The 17347-nt window shown below is 32.1% G+C and overlaps 2 protein-coding genes and 1 long non-coding RNA gene across 4 annotated transcripts; all 3 read left to right on the forward strand.

Moving 5' to 3' along the window:
* LOC104745919 (putative F-box protein At3g17620) lies at window positions 2214-4420 on the forward strand. The gene is made up of 2 exons (XM_010467300.2): window positions 2214-3729; window positions 4332-4420. The coding sequence occupies exon 1, from the start codon at window positions 2408-2410 to the stop codon at window positions 3566-3568; it is 1161 nt and encodes a 386-aa protein (XP_010465602.1). The 5' UTR covers window positions 2214-2407; the 3' UTR covers window positions 3569-3729; window positions 4332-4420.
* On the forward strand, window positions 3747-7553 carry LOC104745918 (G-type lectin S-receptor-like serine/threonine-protein kinase CES101). 2 transcript variants are annotated; one of them, XM_019237023.1, is made up of 8 exons: window positions 3749-5507; window positions 5607-5732; window positions 5820-5876; window positions 5948-6180; window positions 6251-6461; window positions 6541-6778; window positions 6878-7031; window positions 7107-7553. In XM_019237023.1, exons 1-8 carry the CDS (start codon window positions 4205-4207, stop codon window positions 7194-7196), a joined length of 2412 nt encoding a protein of 803 aa, XP_019092568.1. In that variant the 5' UTR covers window positions 3749-4204; the 3' UTR covers window positions 7197-7553. The 2 variants fall into 2 exon arrangements, with proteins under 2 accessions (XP_019092569.1, XP_019092568.1); XM_019237024.1 differs by lacking the exon at window positions 7107-7553 and having other exon boundaries at window positions 3747-5507; window positions 6895-6988.
* Window positions 7685-8337, forward strand: LOC104745920. The gene is made up of 3 exons (XR_760794.1): window positions 7685-7799; window positions 8092-8147; window positions 8254-8337. It is a non-coding gene; the product is annotated as an uncharacterized LOC104745920 (long non-coding RNA).

A 17347-nucleotide genomic window follows, 5' to 3' on the forward strand; every position in this document is an offset into this window, starting at 1 on the left:
AAAAAGAAGCTGAAAGATTACTACTCTGTTCCATTTCTTTCACACACAGCATGTGTATAGACTTCATAAAAAAGTGTACTACTGATCATATAGTAATGTGAAAGAATTAGCAATGACTTAGCACACGTGATTACACGTAATCATCGCCTAAGTCTATTGATAAACTACTAAGGAATCACATGAGTATCTTCCATTATCTTTTGCATAAGCAAATGCTAAAAGCTCTTACTCAACATTATAGTCTAATTAGGATTAATGTATATAGTTTTTAAAATATAAACACTTGAATCCAAAAATGATTACTACAAGAAAGAAGCTCAAGAATAATTAAGATTTGAATACGTTAGAAGAAACAACAAATCTAGCAGAAAAAGACTTTGAAGACACATCAGGATCTTCGTGATATGCGATAGTTCCATCATCCTCGAAGTTTTGGGAATAATTAAAAGGATCATAACGAACACGATGATCAAAAATCTGATTCTTCTTCTTTTGTCTCATCATCACTATCTTCCTCCATATCAATCTCCATTTTGAGATCTTCTTCAATCTCAAAACATCTTCAGACTGATCTTTGATCCGATCGTAACTGCAAGTCTTCGAACGCATTAGGTGTTTCTTGTCGATACCTGAACCACAGAGCTCCATGAAAATATGCTTTAGACAACAGAATGTAAATTTAGGGACACAGATGATATTCTTGGGTGATATGTTATGGTGTGAGTATTAAATAGTGTTTAGGATTATGATATGATGATGTTGAGGATCTAATCTTGTCTTTAAGGAGTAAAGCATGATTTGTTTAATTACTTACTTATAAAAGTAATAATATTCTATGTTACAACTTGCTTAATCCTGCAATGTGATGCATATATATATATTAATGATTCGTAGTACATCATATTATAAGATCAATTCTGTTATAAAGCAATTTAAAACATTAATGATTAGATATGTACAAACTAATGGGATATCCATTGTATTTATTTATAGGGCAATGTGTAAATAAACAAATATTTGCCGTTTTCTTTATATACGTTACATCATTTTTAGTCAGGTTTCATAAAACTGTCTATTAATTTGTAAAATCTACTCCTTATGTCTCTAATAAATGGATGTTTTGACATTATTACTTATATTAAAAAAGTTTAATTTTTATTTGTAAATTATTTTTGGATAGATAGAAAAAATAAAAAGCTATTAGATAAATGTCATGTGCAAAAAAATATAAAGTAGAAATTTATTTTATTTTTTTCATCTACAAAATAAATCATTTAGAAACAGAAATAAATCCTAGAACATCAATCAATTAGTCATAAATGGAGTACCGTAAAGACAGCAATACATGCATGTACAGTATCTTTAAAAATAACTGAAATATATTATGTTATTAGAAAAGTGAATTATTTAATAATCCTTTTTTTTGTTGAGCATTTTGCAACATAGAGAATATTAAAACTTTTTAGATATTAAAAATCACATATATTTTATTGGATGCATGTACAAAGGCTCCAATTGGTGATCAAAATTTAGGAAAGAAATGAGGAATATCACATTCCTCTCTATTCCACAATTTTTACCATATGAAAGTAGTATTTTTCCCCCTACATTTTTCAAAAAATAAAGAACAATAGAACAAAAATGTTCTTCCCCAAAATTGATGAGGAACAAATGGAACTAAAAAAAAAAGGAAAAATATTAAAATTTGTTATTTTATTTTAAAATAAATTAAAAATATGTATATTAATAAAAATTTCAATTTTGTAATAGAATACTTTTGTATTTTCACAATGTATTGACAGAAAAATATTTATGATAGGAATTTTATGTTAAACTAATCTTAAGGCTCTATTTGAAAACTGTATGAATAGTAAAACAAATTTAAATTACTCTTATTGTATGTTACCATTTACTATTTTGTTCGTAGATTTTCTTTTCATTACTCAAAAACTATTTATTCCATTCTTTTCTTTTTATTCCCTTACTAAAATTCACACTTCTCTCCTTTTTTAAAAACTAGAGTTGTTTATTGATTTATTCAGATCACCCCTATACCAGTCTCGGTTTGAATTAAATTAATTCTGGTTATGTTCGGTTGGTTGTTGGTTCGTGTTTGGTTTCGGTTTAGATTCAAAAAAAGGCCCATGAGTGGCCCAGATTCATATCACCACCGTCTTCAATCGTAAAAGTAAAAAAACTATCAATCGCCGGAAGGAAGAAACCTGTAGGCGCGCAGAGGAAAAAGGAAAACGAGTTTATGAAGTTCCGTCGGAGAGCCCCTACCGTTTTATTTCCCTATATAAAGGATTGATTGATTTGTAGCATGGTGAAAGATACCCAAAAGAAAAACGAAAAAACCTAAACTTTTTTTTTTGCTGTTCCATCGATCCTTGTTTTTTGAAGATCAATGAAGATGATGATCTCAAATCTTCCAACGGAATTAGTAGAAGAGATACTCTCTAGGGTTCCGGTAACATCTACAGGAGCAGTGCGATTGACTTGCAAAAAGTGGAATACTTTATCTAAAGATGAGAGCTTTACAAAGAAACATCTTGCTCAAGTAGTAGTGAGAAGAGAAGTGGAGCAGCTTCAGGCGATTGTGTTGCTCAATTATAGTCTTTATCCGATGAGCATCGATCGAATTCACTACAATGACTTTGACCCTTCTGTGAAGTTTAGAGCTAATCTTGTTAGCCTAAACGATTCTGATAAACTCGTCATCACTCGAGTGTATCACTGCGAGGGTTTAGTGTTATGTCTCACGGAAGACTACACTAGGCTCGTGGTTTGGAACCCGTATACAGGGCAAACTCGGTGGATCCGTGTGGAACTCAGATCCGATAAGCACAGAGGGATCTGGTATAATCATGCTCTCGGATACGACAAGAGCAACAACCATAAAATCCTGAGATATTTAAATGTTCCCGGCGCCATGTATGTGCACGAAATCTACGATTTAAACTCTAGTTCATGGAGGGTTCTTGATGTCACTCCAGACTGGGATGTGCAGTTTGATAACTATGGCCTGTCTTTGAAGGGAAACACGTATTGGTATGCTACAGATAAGGTATCCCGAGAAGACATTCCTGATTTCTTACTCTGTTTCGATTTTACTACAGAAAGGTTTGGTCCGCGTCTGCATCTGCCTTTTGATTCTTATAGTGAAGATGCAGTGGTTTTATCTAGTGTTAGAGAAGAGCAGCTTGCGGTGTTGTATCAGCACTGTGAAACACATGAGATGGAGATTTGGATTACGAACAAGATTGAGCCCAATGCATTGTCCTGGAGCAAGTTCTTAGCGGTGGATATGGATCCACTCACAGGGTTTCGGTTCTATAGCGGTGGCAGTTTCCTCGTTGACGAGGAGAAGAGAGTTGTGGTTGTTTTTGATGAAGATAAAAACGTATCGGAAACCAATCGCAACACAGCTTACTTCATTGGAGAAAATGGTTACTTCAGAGAAGTGGATCTCGGAGAAATTACAACAGCCAGAGAGATCTTCCCGCATGCTTTCTCTTATGTTCCAAGTTCTGTGTTCTTTGAGTCTGAATCTGATGAGAAACGTTAAAAACTTTCTTACCTTTTGGCATCAACTTTGCTTGGTTATATAAGACTCATGTCTTCTGCTTTATCAGAACATTAGCTGGCAAGTGGTCTAAATCGTCACTCAACCAGCTACGCTTTGTTTTCATTCTTCCCGTATGGCCATGATTTCTTGAAGAGTATCCGGTGAGATATACAGTTTTATTGAGTTTTTCTAACGATTTAAGTTACAAACAAATAAAAGTTTCTCATTACATTGTTTTGTGCTCCCACAATGTTTTTCCTCAATACAAGAAGCTTTCAGATTATGTTTTTGGTTTTTTAATTTTTTTCAACAAAATTACTGGGAAGTATTTATATTATTTACCAACAAGATTTGAGATTTTATCAATCTGATCAAAGACTTCTTGTGAAATAAACACACAAAAAGAAAGAAAAGACAAGTTGCTGCAGTAGAATGGTTTTGGTGGAGAACATGGCGTCTGATTCTGTTACGTTTGGTTTTGTGTAATAATAGCATGGATTCAAATTTGTCAGCATCAGTTTCTTGGTAATTTTTTTGTGTGTGACAACTGTAGCTCAGAAACTTCAACGGAGAAGACTTCAAATTTGTCTCCCATAGTTGACTTGGACTTTTCTTAGACTTGACCATAAACGAGATATGTCTGGAATACTACGTTTGAGAGAAGCTTATTGCCAAATTATCCATCTTCCAAGTTTCAGATTTTTTGTAACTATGTGGTCGAATGGCATCTTTCTCACACTTTTTACTTTGTCTGTCTTGTTAGGACAATCATGCTGTGAAACAGATACGCTACTGCAGGGTCAGTACTTGAAAGATGGGGAAGAGCTCGTTTCAGCTTTCAATATCTTCAAGCTCAAGTTTTCTAACTTCAATAATTCAGGCAACTGGTATCTTGGAATTTGGTACAACAGTTTTTATCTTAATGGGAAAGAGAATTATGCTGATATCCAGGGCGGAGCTGTTTGGATTGCTAATCGCAACAATCCAATCTTGGGAGGCTCTGGAAGCCTTACAGTGGACTCTCTTGGCAGATTGAGGGTTTTAAGAGGAGCATCAAGCTTGCTTGAGCTAAGCTCTACGGAAACCACAGGAAACACAACCCTTAAGTTGTTGGATTCTGGAAATCTTCAGCTCCAGGAGATGGATTCTGATGGATCGATGAGACGGATTTTGTGGCAAAGTTTTGATTATCCAACAAATACTCTTCTTCCGGGGATGAAACTTGGTTTCAATGTCAAGACCGGGAAGAGATTGGAACTGACATCATGGCTAGGTGATGCTTTACCTGCTTCTGGATCTTTTGTCTTTGGGATGGATGCTAATATTACAAACAGATTGACCATCTTGTGGCGTGGAAGCATGTATTGGGCAAGTGGGCTCTGGTTTAAGGGTGGATTTTCCTTGGAGGAATTAAATAATCACGGCTTCCTCTTTTCCTTCACTTCAAGCGAGAGTGAACACTATTTTATGTATTCAGGCCATCAGAGATATGACGGAACATTTCCCCCCGCGATAGAGATAGACCACCAGGGAATTTTGCATGTACATAGGTTTCAGAGAGAGCGTTTGCATGTTCATTGTTATCCTTTCACTTTGGATGAAGCAAGTAATTATGATTGTTACAGGCGAGATTCTATGGATTGTTTGCACGCAGGTTGCATAGTCCCAGATAAGCGGCATGAGTCGTCATATTATGGGTTAGGCTATTCTTTCAAAGAGACAGTATCTACTTTCTCAAGCAAGGGATTTTTACCTAATGAAACTGGTGGAAAGTTTAGTTCAGCTGATTGTCGTGCTGTATGTCTGCAAAACTCCTCTTGTCTTGCCTATGCTTCAACCAATCTTGATGGTACGGGCTGCGAAATCTGGAATATTGATCCTACCGAGAAAAATTTGTCTTCTCATAGTCCCAGAACTATATATATACGTCTAGTACGAGGTACAGAAGTAATGGAAATATATTATCTGCCTTTCATTTTAAAGTCACTATAACAACTGCAACCATTCTACTTGGACACTAAGTTTTTTTGGAATACAGGAGTTTTTGTATATCAAGAGGACAAAAAGACGGCAACTTGGGTTGTTGTTGTGGCATTACTGTTCCTAATCATACCTGTGATCTGGTTTATAATCTATCTTGTGTTAAGGAAATTTAAAGTAAAAGGTTGAAAATTGTATCAGAACTACTCAAAATTCTTTTTCCAATGGTTTTCTTACTGACAAGTTCACCCTTTTTTCTTATTTGATCCAGTCACTGTTCTATTTCGCGGAATATTCTACTTTCTATGGAGAGAATTCCTTCCACAAAGTACGTACCTAAGGCTCAGCTGAATAGTTGTTTTGAGAATTGAGTGTGTGATTTTTGCTATTATATGTTAGTGATTGGTTTCATACGGAGGGGGCTTCTATCACTGAGGGTTAGTTCAACAATAGACCAAGAAGTGCTACTACGTGAGTTGGGAATTGATAGGAGACGCCGAGGCAAGAGAAGTGCAAGGAAGAATAATAATAATGAGCTTCAGATTTTTAGCTTTGAAAGTGTAGCCTTGGCAACAGATTACTTCTCTGATGCAAACAAGCTCGGTGAAGGAGGTTTTGGTCCTGTATATAAGGTAGTCCAGATTCTTTAGATTTTGATATTAAACTTGAGCAGATTTTGATGTATCCGCTACTCTCTTGAAGGGGAGGCTAAGAGATGAGGAAGAAGTAGCTATTAAAAGACTATCATTATCATCTGGGCAAGGATTAGTGGAGTTCAAGAACGAAGCTATGCTTATTGCAAAACTTCAGCACACAAATCTTGTTCGGTTGCTAGGGTGCTGCATCGAGAAGGAAGAGAAAATGTTGATTTACGAATACATGCCCAACAAGAGCCTTGACTACTTCCTCTTTGGTGAGCTTTCATTAAAAAGGCTAAGAATTAATCTATAGAAATCCATCTGAAGATATATAATGACTACAAATCTGTGCAGATCCCTTGAGGAAAAATGTTTTGGATTGGACGCTGCGGTTCAGGATCATGGAAGGAATTATTCAAGGGCTTTTGTACCTGCACAAGTACTCAAGATTGAAAGTGATACACAGAGACATCAAAGCCAGCAACATTTTGCTGGACGAGGATATGAATCCAAAGATAGCAGATTTTGGAATGGCTCAGATATTTGGAGCGCAAGAATCCAGAGCCAACACCAAAAGAGTTGCTGGCACATTGTAAGAGTGAACCAGAAACAATTAAATGATTCTCTGATGATCATTCATAGGCATCATTAATTGTTGATTAAATCTCTTGTGTTGATATGTATACTATAGTGGATATATGTCTCCGGAGTACTTCAGAGAAGGACTATTCTCAACGAAATTAGATGTGTTCAGCTTTGGGGTTCTAATGCTGGAAATCATTTGTGGAAGGAAGAACAATAGCTTCCACCATGACTCAGAAGGACCTCTGAATCTCATTGTTCATGTAAGAAGAGCTAAACATCTTCTTGTCTCAGCTTGCTTTGTCCCTTGGATCTCTGAAACTCTGTTTGTTTTTCAGGTGTGGAATCTGTTTAAAGAGAACCGAGTTAGCGAGGTGATAGATCCTGCTTTGGGAGATACTGCACTGGAGAACCCGCAAGTGTTGTGATGCGTTCAAGTTGCTCTGTTGTGTGTACAAGAAAACGCAGAAGATAGACCAAATATGTTAGACGTTGTGTCGATGATATATGGAGAAGGCAACAATGCTCTTTCTTTGCCTAAAGAGCCAGCTTTCTATGGTGGTCCTCGGATAAGCTCGCCAGAGATGGAGGTTGAGCCACAGGAGATTGAAAATGTATCGGCTAATACAGTTACCATCACGATGATGGAAGCAAGGTGAAGCTAGTGAATTGAAGAAAACTAAATCGTTCGTATATGAATCTCATCTCATTGTCACTTACTTGTAATGTTTTGTATGAGATCCAAAGTATCAAGAAAAATAAAAAAGAAGAAGCGATTCCTCAAATTATGAAAATTCGAATACAAATTAGACTTTACACGTAGACACGTTTCTGTGGCGCGGAGTGATCATGTGTATTCATTCCTACCACTATATATATGATCAGGTAAAACAAGAATCAAATATCTAAACTCGAAGAAACCAGAGATATTTCTTTGTCTTTTTTTGGGATTAAGGAAGCTATCTCTGTTGTCTTTTCGAGTTTCAGGTCTAGCCCTTAACCCTAAAATTTAGCCATGTCGTCCAAGCAAGGTTATTATTATTCGTCCTCCTCCTCTCTCTTTCTCTTTTCTCGGTTTGAATCAATCGTTTTCATTTATGTCTTGCTTTCACAAATGTTTTGTTGATACGTACGTGCTTGTTTTCAGATTTCGATCTCACAGATTCAACGATCGATCTGACTCATCTATTAAATCTTATGTGCTCTTAACGCTTTGAAAATTCAAAAATCGTGTCCTTTGATTAAATGTCATGGAAATCCAACCAATTCTAAGAAAACGTAAATGTAATTCTTGATTGATCGGTTTCTTCATTGGTGTTTCAGGAGGGAAATTGAAGCCCTTGAAGCAGCCTAAGTCTGGTAAGAAGGAGTACGATGAGGTATGTTCTCTCTTACAAACTCGCTAATGTTATAACCCTTTTATATTGGAACTCGATTTATGTGTGTTTAGTGCTTGAGTTTTGTCTGATATTGTACCCTGGCCAGTTTCTTCAGCTCTACGTTTTAATGGTCTTACTCTGTTTCCAATGTAGCACGATATGGAGTTAATGCAGAAAAAGAAGGATGAAGAAAAGGTGGTTTCCTTAATCTTAGTGTTGATTCATTGAACAACTTTACGAGAAAAGTGATTTGCTAAAGATGATCTTGTTAATGTGTGAAAACAGGCGCTTAAAGAACTCAGGGCCAAGGCTTCACAAAAAGGATCATTTGGAGGCACAGGACTTAAGAAGAGTGGAAAGAAATAAGACTAGTCTGCCTCAAATGTAAATCTCATACTGTATCTCATATTCCTATATATGCTTGTCATTGTACCATGGCTAGTTATAATCACTAAAATCATAAATCTAGGACTTGCACTTTCTTCAAAATTCTAGGGTTTTTAGTTGTTCCAAGCTTCGATCAAACACAAAAAAAAGGATCATTTTGCACGAGCATTAACAAAAACCACAACCGATATTTTGAGAATCCCAACCACCAAACAAAAAGATTACAACTTTTGAAGTCCCAAAAAGTTTGCAACTCGAACCTTCCCATCAAACACTTGCTTGGCTAAAATCTTGAATCCTGTCACCACGAACACTTTTCCATTGCATTCTCCAATCCAGAACTCATCTCAGCCAACACATGAGGATCATTGTAATGCTGAACAGCTTGAACAATACTCCTAAGCTTCTTAAACGGATCTGAACCATCAAAATCCTCAGAACCAACAAAAACTCCATCACAACCAAGCTGCATCATCAAAGCCGCATCAGCCGGAGTCGTGATCCCACCTGAAGCAAACTGAACAACAGGAACCCTACCCATCTGCTTTGTCTGAGCAACAAGATCATACGGTGCTGAGATCTTCTTAGCAAACGTGAACACCTCATCAATTCATCATCATCCATATTGTTCAGAACCCTAACTTCACCCATCAACGACCTAACGTTCTAGGTCTACGGTTATCCTTATCCAACATCTACGGTTTAAGACATCTTCTAGCTCTTCTGTCCCTTACTCCCTTTCCTTGCAACATAGGTAATCTTGTAGTTTTGTAGTTTTTACTTTAAACCTTGCCATTTTGGAATATTATTTCGGTTCCCAGCCTTTCAATTTTAAATTAATATGTCATTAATCATATGCATAAAAGAAAGAAAATGACTACAACATTAAAAATTACTTTGAAATTATATTTATATACTAATACAGAAAAGGAAATGATTACAATTGAAAATAACAAACAACAAAGTATATATTTTCGAGTAAAATATGATAAAATTAAACTATATATCATATATTACATGTATATCCTATTCAATATTCAAATGAACTGAAACTTTTATTAAGTTAAGATATTATTGGTTAAATCAAGGAAAAAATAATGATATTGTAAAATGTATAAACTATGTGAGATTTGAAATATGAGGCCATGAGGGTTAATGAGATATAAATATAATAAAAATTGAAAACAATATTAAATATATATAATACTTTTAAATTAAAATATAGAATCAAACTTTTACAACACATATGAGATATAACAACATTTGACATTGGTGGGAGAGGAGGAGAGAATGATTAATTACAAGATGATAATCCAAATTAAATAATGGAGATGAATCTTTAAAAATAAGAACAATGTAAAATATAGATCATGTAGTCTCTAAAATTAAATTTTACAATGATATTTCATTTGGTTTTTGTAACCCATACAATAAAAATAAGAAATTGAAAACAAGAAAAAGGAAAAATGATTTGAGGTATTGTGGAAAAGAATGAGAGAAGTGGAAAAGAATGAGAGAATATGAAAATGAGAAAGTAAAAGAATGTCAATATGAAAGAATGAGAAGAATTGGAGAATTTGTTAAAAATGCCCCTTTTGATATATCCCTTTTCAAAAATACCCTCTTTTCTGGCCATTTTTATTTTTGCCCTCTTTTAATTTTTAATGACCATTTTACCCTTAGATGAAAATTATTTTATTCAATAAAAATAAAAACAAAATTTTCCCGCCAAAAAATTTCCGACATATTTTCCCGCCAAAAATTTTTCGAAAAATTTTCCCGCCAAAAAAAATTTACAAAGTTTTTAAAAGGTTTTATAAGGTTTCTACCTTATAAACACCTTGTAAAGGCTTTTACAAGATTTTTTAAAGAGTTTTAAAAGGTTTTTTAAACAACTTGTAAACGCTTTTACAAGATTTTTAAAAGGTTTTTAAAAGATTTTAAAAGGTTTTTAAAAGGTTTTTAAAAGGTTTTTAAAAGGTTTTCAAATGGTTTTTAAAAAGATTTTTAAAAGGTTTTTAAACACCTTGTAAATGCTTTTAAAAAGTTTTTAAAAGCGTTTATAAGGTGTTTAAAAACCTTTTAAAAGCATTTACAAGCTTTTTAAAAGCATTTACAAGGTATAAATTTCAATATTTTTGGCGGGAAAAAATTTCGATTTTGGCGGGAAAAATATTTTTTTGGCGGGAAAATTTTTTTTTTTCGGGAAATATTTTCGATTTTGGCGGGAAAAAAAATTTGGCGGGAAATTTTTTTGGCGGGAAAATATTTTCAATTTTGATGACTGTACATTCTTGCTGTCACTCAAAAAAGGGTAATTTGGTCATTTTGTATATAAAGATGGGTAGTTTTAAAAATGGTCAACATGAAGGGGTATTTTTTAAAAAGGGTATGGAAAAAGGGGCATTTTTGAGAATGCCCCTAAGAATTGATGTAAGTTATATTTAGAATTATGGAAATTATAATTATAATTTATTGTGTTTGAATAAAAATAAGTGATGAAATATGATTAATGCATAATTTATTTAATTTTTAGTTATAATTTTATTTTAATCTGTGAGTTAAATTTATTTTGTTAATTGGGTCTTAAATATTGTTTAAAGCAATTAAACAATTAGAAAGCAAATAAAAATTTAGAAAGCATTAAATGAAATCAACCATTAAGGAGAGACCAAAACCTTACTTTATGTATATGATTAATTAGTGTTTTTTAAGAACACTTATGAAATAAATCTTTTTTTTAAAAACAACTAAAAAGAATGTCATTGAACCCCTTCAATATTTTTTCGCAAAACCCTACTTTCTCTCCCAAACCCGACTATCGAGGCGCCGCTACTCCCAATCTTCTCCGACGCCGGTAGAGCTCTTGCTCGCCAGCGTCAGGGTACCACGACAATAGCTTCCATCTCTTGCTCCATCTGTCTCTCTAGTTCTCCTTCTCGTTTCTTTTTTCCCCTTTTGAGTTTCCTTTTGCTTTCTACCCAATCCCCCAATAATATTTCAGATCCAGGCACCGGCTTGTATACTACCAACTCCAGAAGGTGGATGAGACTGCTAAACTCTCCTCTCCGCAACCATGACTCAGCCCCACTGCCGGCAGAAACAAAGTCCCCTTACTCTCTTATCTCTAGATCCGGAATGACAATCACCTCTGAAGCTCTATCTATCCCAATGTCACCCGAGCCTTGGCAGGCAGAGACGGAGACGACATATGGTGAGGAAATCTCCAGAGACTTGATTCTTCTCTGTTACTGGACTACCGCCTCGATCACAAGTCAACCCATGAGCTTGGTAGATCTGTATCGGCTTTCACCGGAGAAGAGGAAGGCTCCTCCACTCTCCTTGGTCAGTCGCTGTTCACAGTATTGTAATCTTTCATTCACTTCATCTCTCGGGTGGATGAACATTAAATCCGATATCGACATATCAGCCCTACAAATGATTTTGCCCAACCTCCAAAAGCCCAGGTTACCTCTGTCTAACCCTCTGTTATACTTTCGACGTTTTCTAGTTTACTTGGTTAGTCTCGATGTCCGAAGACTGCATCAGAGAACCCACTTAGCTAGGATGTCTTGGTTGTATAAAAGTTATATTCGAACCATGGTTATTTCTCATCTTGTGATTTTATTGATTGGATCCCAGACCTACCAAGGTTTTCTTCAACCCCTGAAACCTCACCCGTTTCTGAAGCTCAGGCCGTTTGGTCTTTTGTCTGTGCTTTGCCAATTACCTGTGTGGAATTCTTGATCACCATTATCATGGCAGAGAGGATCCACCAGTTATGTTATGGCTTACCACTTTTTCTCTGCACCTGTTTTTAGCTTCTTCGGTGAATGTTTCTAAACCCAATATCCTGCAATCACCATTTTTTCCGAAGCTCAGGTCTACTTATTACCCGACAGTGTCTCACCATTTTCTAAACTTGTGTGGTTTCCTTGATCACCATGCCCATGGCAGAGAGGGACAACCTGGTATGGTATGGCTTGACACTTATCCTTGGCGAATCCTGATGCTAGCGGCAGTTCAAACCACCATCAGCTTCTCAACCATCACTCGGGCCTATAGCCCCCGAATCATTGCCTTTATGTTGACTCTGATTTTGATCCTCACCTCGGTGAGCTCCTTGGCTCTGATTCTCCTATCAATGGCACACTGTCCTTCGCCCCTGACCTACCTGTCATCTTTCGATCTCATCGTTGATGTCCAATCTTGCAACCATGATCCCACATGTCTCCAACTGCTTAAATGCATTTGTTTCATAGCTCTCATGGAGTCTTGCCTGATGTTGTTTCTATCTTTAGTTATGTTTATGACTTTGGAGAAAGTCTATGCTTGTAATGTCTTAAACTTAGGGAATCTCCATCCCTCTCCTTGTAATGTTTTTATTTAATTGAATAAAATCATTTGTTTGTCAAAAAAAAAAGAACCCCTTCAATAAAATATATTTATAAAATCAATGGAAAATAGTTGAAAAAATAATAAAATCCAATTCTCTCTAAATTCTCTCTAAATTAAAATAAAATCAATATTCTAGATTCACAATCAATTCTCTCTAATTTTTTTAGAGAGATTAGAGTATTGTTCTTAAAGAATGTTTTGTGTACTTTTTTGTTTTAGTGGTCTACTTTTTGTTTATTTAGGAGAAATGGATCTTTTACCCTATAAGGGTTTGCCACGTCATGAATTGATTGCAAATCTAGCATCGAATATTGAAATGCTCGATCTTCAGATCTCAAACTGTGGTGATGCTCATGTGGCTCTAAATATGCTAAAGAAAAGTAAGTATTACTAAATATGCTAAAAAAATAGTGATTTTTATATTATTATATGTTGAATCACAAACTGAATATAATGATTATTATTCTAAAATAAATGTATTACAAATTTGTTGGATGTAAGTGAGAGTTAAGAAAAATTGATTTGATAATTATATTACAACTTTTTTATATTCCCCTTAATTTAAGTTATATTGCTAGGCTTAGCTAGTTTCAATTTTTCATCCTTGTAGTAAAAGCTAGAAAGAAAATAAATTTTAATTTGCTTTTTTATATAGCAAAATCCTTAAAGTGCATATTTGAATTAAATTTAAAAATAATTATTTTTATATAATTATATGGTGAATCACAGACTAAATATAATGATGAGGATTCTATAATATTTTTATTACAATTTTGTTGGAGGTAAGAGAGAGGTAAAAAAATTGATTTGATAATTATATTACAAAAATTTCCTTCATGAGAACATATCAAATTTTAAGAATAAAATAAATATACATGAATTTGTAAGAACTAATCAAACATCTAAAGTAAAGAATTAAGATGCTTTCTTTAGCTTGATTCCTTTATTATGAGATGGTTATAACCAAAATATTATTATGGTCATCAAAATTTTATTATACATATTAGAATACATATGTATTTTAAATCAAAATAATATAAGAAATAAAGAAGAAAATAATATAAGAAATATAGAAGAAAAGAAGAAGTACATAAAACAAAGAAACAAGAAAATTCAAAACAGTGTAAAATATATAGTAAAGAAAAAATATAATCAAATTCTTATTTGGGTTTTCAACCTATGCAAGAACATTATAAAAAAAACAAAGAAAGTATTTAGGATTTGAGATATGGTGGAGGAGGATGTGAGAATGGTTATTTATAGGATAAAAAGTGATGGAAGTTATATTTATAAAATGATTAAATTAGAAGAGTTACAATTATACTTAATAGTGTGTTTAAATGAAAATAAATGGAAGAGAAAAAGTCAAATTCACAATTTATGTAATTTCAGTTACAATTTAGTTGTAAAGAATGAATTTAAAGTATTTATTAATGTATATAATTAATTGTATTGTTTAACTAAAAATAAATATTAAATCTTTAAAAATTAAATGTCAAATAGACCAATAAGGAGAGAGTAAAACCTTACTTTTATGTATATGATTAAAAGGCTAATGTGCAAATTAGTCGGTTTTAAGGATCTTTTGTAATAGGTAGAGGTATTAAAATTGGTCAAGTTAATGAGCCAACTCAATTTAACTTAACTCATGAACTCTAATGAGTTTAAAATTTTGACCCTAATGAGTTGATGGGTTAAATAAGTTGATGACTAAATGAGTTCATTAGTCAAATGAGTTTGGTTATAATAGGTTTATGAGTTATGTTATAATAGGTTTATGAATTAACCACTAACCCATCATTTCTTCATTATAAACATAATATTATCAACATCATCATCATAATACCATCATCATCATACTATCATCATCATCGTTCTACTATCATCATATCAACATCATCACACTATCATCATCATGATACCAACATCATCATACTATCATCATCATCATCATCCTACCATCATCATATCAACATTATCATACTACGATCATCATATCATCATCATCATACTACCATCATGTAACTATCATCATCATCAACATTGTCATACTATCATCATCATCATAATAATTTCATAATCATATTAACATCACTATCACATATCAACATATATATATATATATATATATATATATCATAGTCAACAACATGATGTCATCATCATCATCTTATAATTTTATGTTAAATATTAATTAATTTATATTGTAATTAATAATTATTACTTTATATTAAATATTAATTAACTTATATTGTAGTGAGTCAAACTAATTATTCATCTAACTCATTTAACTAAATGGATTCATGGATTGATCCATCCTACTTGTTAAATGAGTTGAGTCAGCTTATAACTTATTTAATTTTTAACTCATTGGATAATGAACTTGAAAATAAAAGTTGAGCTTGTGACTTAAATGGTTTCATCGACTTTAGTACTAATCAACTTAAAATTTGCAAAAAAAAAAATGAAAATAAAAAAAATGTGATATCGGATTTTTTTGTTCTTTGAAAAAACACATCAACGGCCTAACGAGCCTATCAACGGCTCAATATAGGTACACAGTTTGCCCTAAAAAAAAGTCACTATATAAACCGTTTGACGAACTTTTGTGAGAACTGATGCTTCTTCCTTATAAGCAGTTGACAAAGAGTGAATTTTTTTCGACTCTGTTAACCAACATTGGAATTATCGATCGTGAGATCTCCCTTCTGAGTGGGAAGAATGATGTTTCTTTAGCATTAGATATGCTTAAGAAAAGTAAGTCCTACTTCTCGACTTGTTATCTTTCTAAAAATGCTTAAATATGCTTAAGAATGATGTTTTCGGTAGCATTATCATCTACTGTTTGTTATCTGTTTAGATCTTTAAATGTGATTATTTTTTGGAAAAATTTGAATACATACCTTCAACTTAATAGGAAATTTGAAATCTATACTAAATTTTTGAAGTCTTTGAAATGTACCTTATATATTGAACTAAATGACTATTTTGTCCTCAATTACATTAATTAAACCTAAATACAATAGAATTAAATTAATTCAATTGAAAAAAAAAGATTTTTAAAAACATTGTGTAAACTAAATACTCGGAATTTTGCTAAAAAAAATTTCAAAATGATGAATTAATTTATTATATATAATATTAATCAATAACTAAAAGCTTAAATTAAGATAAAATAAATAAAATATGCCCTTAATTAATAATTAATTAAACATTAAAAAATAAACTTAAATAATTAAATTAATTTATGATAGAAAATTATTTTAAAAAATCACTGTTTATAAATTAGATATTGAAAGATTTTAAATAATGATGAAGTAGTTTATTATGGAAAATATTAATTAATAAAGAAAATTAAAATTCAGATAAAGAAATAAAAAGGTAGTTTTATAAAACATAAACAATACAAAAAGACAAAATCAGAGTTTAGAAAAAATCATTATTATATAAAAATTAAATAAAATTAATTAGAATTATTTATTTTCCATTTATGTTTAGTAAATATTTTACATAATATTAGTTTCAAATAAATATATAATTCACTAATAATTCTTCAAATTTTTTCATTAACAAAAAAGTTTTGAAAAATAATTATAGATTTTAATTTATTTTGAAAATTATTGAGTTTAATAAAATAATAAAAATATTGTGAGCTTTTAGAAAAAAAATCAACAGGTCAAAAAAATCGACTATGTAACAAATCAATTAATAAAAAAATAGATCAACTTTTTTAATATAAGTCAACAAAGAAAAAACATAAATCAGCAGGAATAAAATATAAGTCGACAATTCAAAAAGTTAATCATATAAATAAGTCAACTTAAAATGAAATAAGTTTACTAAAACCAAAACAAATCGAGGGAAAAAAATATAAGTCAACAAACAAAAAAAATAAGTCAATATCATCAAAAGTCGACTATGTAAAAAAATAATCAAACAAAAAAAAGTCGACAATTTCAAAATAAATTGATGGAAAAATAAGTAAGTCGACAAAATTTAAACTTAAGTCAACCATTCAAAATATCGACCTTATTAATAAATCAGTGTAGAATGTAATAAGTCAACAATAAATAATTAAATCAACAAAAAACGGGACAGAAATACTTTTCTTATCAAACAATTAAATAAAAAATAATAAAAACTTAATTTATATTTAAAAATAAATCAACTTTAAAAATAAATTACTCTTTAAAATTGTTAAATTCGGAATAAATTATTTGAAAATTTAAATTATAACAAAAAGTATTTATTGTATTTTAAATAATGATTACATCAATCAATTTTTGATCTTAAAATTTTGAATAAATAAAAGGATTTAAATATTTTAATTATTTAGATTAAAATTTATTTAAAAATAAATAATTCCATATTACAATTTATATATATATATATATATCAATGTTTTAGACTTATTT

Source organism: Camelina sativa, chromosome 15 (assembly GCF_000633955.1).
Source record: "Camelina sativa cultivar DH55 chromosome 15, Cs, whole genome shotgun sequence".
Classification (NCBI taxonomy): Eukaryota; Viridiplantae; Streptophyta; class Magnoliopsida; order Brassicales; family Brassicaceae; genus Camelina; species Camelina sativa.